At 45.8% G+C, this 6,000-nt stretch overlaps 1 protein-coding gene across 1 annotated transcript in view; it reads left to right on the top strand.

Moving 5' to 3' along the window:
- The first annotated feature begins 1,265 nt into the window (after positions 1-1,265).
- The window catches only part of hdac7a (histone deacetylase 7a), a 74,662-nt gene continuing 69,927 nt past the window's right edge, over positions 1,266-6,000 (top strand). The window contains exon 1 of the mRNA XM_030055978.1: positions 1,266-1,388. Coding sequence (XP_029911838.1) covers positions 1,370-1,388 — 19 coding nt within the window. The 5' untranslated portion in view covers positions 1,266-1,369. The remainder of the gene's footprint in view (positions 1,389-6,000) is intronic.

Raw genomic sequence — 6,000 nt, 5'->3', positions numbered from 1 at the left:
TTGTAAGACACTGTGGTCCAAGCTCAGAGAGCCAGGGACCGCTGGGGGAAGCTGCCCTTATCACTAGATATGATTACAGCCAGGGGAATGTGTGTGTGTGTGTGTGTGTGTGTGTGTGTAGCCTTGAGAGGTGTGTTGGGGGGTGATGGGATATGTGTGGGAGTTATGGCTGACTGATTGTGTGGGTATGTGTGTCTGCATGCTGGTGATTGTGCGTGTGTGTGTGTGTGTGTATGCCAGTGTCCTGCTGACATACCACAGGAAAAGTACAAACATCTCATCAATCCATGGAAAAAAAAAAAAAAAAAAAAAAAAAATCTCAAAACGCCAGATCAAAAATCCATTCTTGCTCATTTTTGCCTGCCAGAATTATGAACGTACACATTTACGTTTGCAGCAGGAGATTTTTAAATTTCGATTTTGCGCCTTTGCCAAAATTATGTTTGGCACATATTTGCACATGTTTTACCCAGCAGCAATATTTTCAGCGTGTAAACTTGTCCTCTACCTTGACAGGCACAAACTGCGCCAGTTTTTAATGCATTATTTTTATCCCCAGCAAAAAAAAAAAAAAAAAAAAAAAAAAAAAAAAAACCTCCAGCATTCTCTGATAGCGTGCCCCAGTTGTTGTTTCCACTATCATTGTTCGGAGTCGGCAGGTTGCAGGCTGCAGCCTTTGTTTTCCACCGTGGATGTCATTGTTTTTTTCGCTGTCTGTTAATTATTTTTGCGCTGGTATTTGCCTCCTCCTGATATAGTGTTTCCTGCTATTGTCTTTTTTACCAGGCTGCCTCCGGACCCAGGCCAGCCAGTCCCTCCTACCTTAAAACACACACTCACTCACAGTCACATACACCCACGCACACGCACACACACACACCCACACACACATGCATTTCGGGTCTCCCTGCTCTCTCTTCCTCCTCTCGGCACTTCAGAGCAAACACAAGCAGGCAGTGATATGGTGAACCAACTGTGTGTGTGTGTGTGTGTGTGTGAGGGAGTGTGTGTGAGGGAGAGACAGAGAGAGAGAGGGCAGGGGAGTGTGTGTGTGTGTGTGTGTGTCACTTAGAAATGTGTGTGTGTATATGTGTATGCCAGAGCTGTGTGTGAGTGTGTATGTGTGGGAGGGAGAGAGTCCACCAGTCAGCTTAGAGGGGTTAATCTCTCTCTCTCTCTCTCTACCTCGATCTCTCCCTCCCTCCCTCCCTCTGTTGCCTTTTGTTGCGGCCCCTCACTTTCTCAACCCCTGGATAGAGGGAACTGATACTCTGCCTGTGTGTAGTGTGCTGTTGTTGCTGATCTCTTTGTGGACTGAGCTGGACTTGAACATGACTGACGGGACTTTCTAACACACTCCTCATGCTGAATGTTCACACCACAGACTGGTAAGACTCACTCTGGATTCGGGGGAACTTGTACACTTTTGCGCTGAGGGATAAGTGTGTGTATCAGCTTTGGTGTTGTGTGTGTGTGTGTGTGTGTGTGTGTATGAATGTGTGGGAACTCGACTTTGAAATGCTCTCTGGAATGCAGCAGGTCATTTGTAAATGGGAATTTCTGTCCTGTGCTCTGCAGAGTCGAGTTACACATTTTAAAGATGCGGAGGCATTCGGATACGCTTGGAGAAAACTTTTCTTTCTTTCTTTCTTTCTTTCTTTCTTTCTTTCTTTCTTTCTTTCTCTTTCCCTGGGCTCTTCTCTCCACTCCTCTCTGCTCTCCTTATCCTCTCTCTCTCTCCGCCTGGTCCAAGTTACTCAAGTTACCGGCTTCCTCCTGTTGTTATGAGCCCCGTGGTTTTTCTGCAGCGCTCCGAGGGCGCTCCCACGCTCTCCCACGCTCTCCCAAAGAGAAAGAAAGGAAGGAAAACAGCGATAACCATTTCAGAGCCACAAAAGAAGTGGGAGAAGCATGCCTCGGTTTCAACCCATGCCTCCTCTCTGCATCCATATGCACGCTTTTGTCCCTTTAACACGGAGCAACTGGCAAAAAAAAGTGCTTTCTCTCTCTCTCTCTCTCTCTCTCTCTCTCTCACTCTCTCTCCCTCTGTCACGCTGTTTCTTCTTTTTTTTTTTTTTTTAGACGAAAGTTTTCTCTTTTTTCGGGAGGTGGGGGGGTGAGAAAATTGGAAACAGAGCCACCCACAGTGGAAGTGAGTCAGCCCGGCATTTAGTGGTGTGTTGACTTTGGAAATGGCAGGGGGTGGGGTGGGGTGTGGGGGGGGGGCATGGCACAGCAGAGTTGTCAAGAGAAAGAAAAAGATGCCAAGAAAAAAAAAACAAAAAAAAAAACAGCAGTAAGTGTCAGTTTGCTCATATTCACTGGTGAGTGTCCCAGAGTCCCTGCAAAGTGGTTTTCATGTCGCTGGGAGCTGCAGAGCACATGAGGAGGAGGAGGAGGAGGAGGGGGGGAGAAAAGGAAAAGAAGGAGTGAAGGAGGAGAAAAGAGAAGAGAGGAGAAGCCAGAGGCTGTTTATAAAGGGAGGGAGCGGCTTGTGTCCATCTGGGACAATCCCAAGTGCTGAAAGCTTCCCCACCCTGATCCCAAACATCTCCTTCCCTCTCTCTCTCTCTCTCTCTCTCTCTCTCTCTCTCTCTCTCCCTCATTGTCTCTCTCTCTGGGTAAATTTGAATGCAACTGCAAAAATGTACCCTAGCTTGTTGCATTTGCCCTCATTGCCCTCATGTGCTACCTGCTGCACAGCACATGCACACTTCTATCTCTTCCTGACCATCTTTTCCCCCTCAATCTGTATCTATCTCCTCTCCCGCTGCATGCCGTCGCTCCTAGCAACATGAAAACCACCTCGCAGGGGTCCGGGGGACACACAGAGGCGAATATGAACTAACCGACACTTTCTTTATTTCCTCTTTTCGAGACGGCTGCGTGTCCAGTTTTTTTGCAGGAGAATGACTTTTGATGATGTTACACAACGAGAGGGCGAACTTCTGGGTTCCTGGTCTTTCTGCTTGCAGAGAGCTGCTGCAGAAAAACAAGAAAAAGCACGGTGAAAAATCTCCATCTTAACAGGTCATTTGGTCTCAGTGTTAACATCTTGTTAAACAAACTAAAAAAAAAATCTGGGATGAGATAATGCAGTTTCATTAGTTTCAGTGTAAATCTGTTGCAACAAGGCAGAGGAGGGCAGGTCAGCCCATTAGGATCAAGAAAATGACACTTGATTCAAGAAGATTCTGGGAACAAGTTGAGTAGCATTGGAGGCAAGTGGGATTATCTCATTGCATTGATTTTTTCACTTGTTTGAAGAAAAACAAGATTCAACACAATATGAGACTAATTACTTATTAAAATGGATGTTTCTTTGCAATGTTCTCCATAGAAGAGATGAAGGCAGCTGACCAACTAGGCAGGATTGGATTAGGTTTACATGTCATGACTGCATCTGCACCACGGGACTGGACACAATCTGCATTTGTTCTCCACCTCACTGAAGCGTCTCAGATCTTCGCCTCGCACTCGTTTTCCCACCATTCCTCTGCCAGAGGCGAAGAAGCCCAGTGGACACGAGGTCGTTTCCCTTTGTCTGGCTGCCGCGGCGTCCTTCTCCAGCCTGTCTCTCTCTCTCCTCCTTCTCCTCTTCCTCCTCCTCTTCCTCTTCCAGCCCTCCCTCCCTGTCTTCCTCCCTGTGTGCTGCCTGTGTATCCAGTGATAAGGGACAGCGGTGGTAGCACTTCCTCTCACCACAGGAAGCAGGAAGTGTTGATTTCCACCGCGGCCGCTCTGGGCGAAGTCTGCCAATGCACTCAGTCCACTGGGATCCATACACACACACACACACACACACACACACACACATACACACACACTTAAACCCAGATGCAAGTACATGCTGTGAAGCAGGCATGCAGACACAGCGATGTATGTGCTCTGTGTGTGTGTGGTGTGTGTGTGTGTGTGTGTGCGCGGTGTATCCTTCAACTCAGCATACAATGAGTCCACTATATCTCCGCTTTGTCACTGTGTCCATTGATAGCTCCTTGACGGACGGATGGTTTGCATGGGAAAGCACCTGGGGTCCCGGCCTGCTGCGCCTCTCCCTCTGACCTCGGGGTCGGCCCCGCAGGTCAAAGGATGATTGGCTAATTATTCCTCTAATCACAGCAAATGTGTTGTTATCACCCTCTTTGGCCACTCAGGCCGGGGCGGCGCTGTTGAGCTTAGAAAAACAAACAGCCATTCATCAAGTAATGGATTCCAGTTATACAGCAAAAAAAAAAAAAAAGGGGGGGGGGGGGGGTCTTGTATGGGTGTGTGTGAGAAAGAGAGAGAGGCAGCGAGAGAGGCTGACGTACAGAGACAGAAAAACATGTCACAATGTGGGGGTGCAGGGATGAAGAGAAGGGCAACAGAGATTTAAAGCTGTTGCACTTTGTGTCAACACTGAACCGGTTCATTTGCAGAGGTGAAGAGAGGGACTGGATCCTGTTATGAACCATCCCCAGATGAAGAGGGTTAATATCATGAGAAACATAGTTTCTTTATGTGGTTTTGAAAGGCTTGCAATACTGGTTCATTCAAGTAGTTTCTATAAATCATGGAGGAGGGGGTGTTTTAAGAGCTGAGATAACTCTTCCTTATATGCTTATACATGCAAAGTTGGGCCAGCATAAATTCAATTTTAGCAATAACTATTACAATATTAAATCATATTTCCCAATACCGCAAAAAGCTTAAGACCTAGAGACTCTAGTCTGGAGAATAGTTCATCTATTGACAGACAGTCAAGCTCTACTCTATGTGAAAAATATCCATTGCAACAAAATGTACACACACCTTCAGTCTTAATATGTTGTATCTCACGTGATCAAGTGAAGAGTGAGGTGAGATAATTACACTTTTCTCTAAATGCTGTTCCACTTGCAGGGGCACCGTATATGGGGGAAAAGTTAGGACAATTCCAAGGGCCCTTGCCTGACAGGGGCCCCAAAAAATAGGTAAAAACTAATATAAAATGATTAAATCATCATCAGGTAAATTTTTTTTTTCATGGGGCCCAAAATTCCTGGCGGCGCCCCTGTCCACTTGTATAAGGAATTTTTGCAGTCATCCTCAGTATCTTGAAACAGGACAGAATAAGGCACAACTATCAAGAGGAGGAAACTTTACTGAAGAACTTCTGTGATGGAAGTGAGCGAAAATATATCGGCTCCATCAGCAAATAGTTTCATGTTAAGGGAAAAAAAAAAAAAACAGGATTTAAGGACTTAATACCAGGTGAAATGATTGAATGGTGATATTTTGGCAGTGACATCCTTACACACAATCAGAAACACTAAAAAAAAAGTAATATGAAAACATGAGTTACAAGGTAGAGGAAAGGGGGGGGTGAAGTGAAAGTGAGAGGGATATATTGAAATCACGGCACATTGTGTGTATAGCGTTATGTTTTTTTCATAACTGTGGCTTCTTCATTTCGGCAGTAGCATCCGGTTAGGTATCAATGCAGGTTATTTATGTACTCGAAGCGGAGTCGGTAATAGAGCAAAATGTTGTGAAAAATGATCAAAAACCTGGTGGAACTGATGGGTGCAGTCTCGAGTCACTGTACAAGCTGCACAATGGGAGAGTTCAGTCTAAAGTTCACAGCATTCTAGCAGTATAACTCATCCACATCCCAATACAATGATGCAACACAGGCTTGTTTCAGCAGCAGGTCTGCCTTTTCCAGATGGTCCACAACGTGGCTCAAAAGCTCATTTGTGCTTTGCGTGATGAGACTTTGGAGGGGGGATAATGGGATTGTACCAGAATGTTAAAATCTGCAAAACATCCATCTTTAAATCATTTAGTCGGATACCAATCTTTAAGCTAGAAATCTGTGACTTCCTCAATTTTGGGCAGCGGCCAGTGTCACTAATGTGCCGTCAACTCACCAGTAAACACATCCCTCCCCAGTGAGAGCGGCTCCTCACACCCACTGATTCCACTTTCAGTGATGGGAACCTTTGTGATGAACCTTTGTGTGTGCTACTGGCAAAA

The sequence above is a fragment of the Myripristis murdjan genome, chromosome 7, assembly GCF_902150065.1.
Source record: "Myripristis murdjan chromosome 7, fMyrMur1.1, whole genome shotgun sequence".
NCBI classification, from domain to species: Eukaryota; Metazoa; Chordata; class Actinopteri; order Holocentriformes; family Holocentridae; genus Myripristis; species Myripristis murdjan.
Note: the sequence above shows the minus strand (reverse complement) of the source record. Positions and strands in the feature narration are given on the sequence as shown.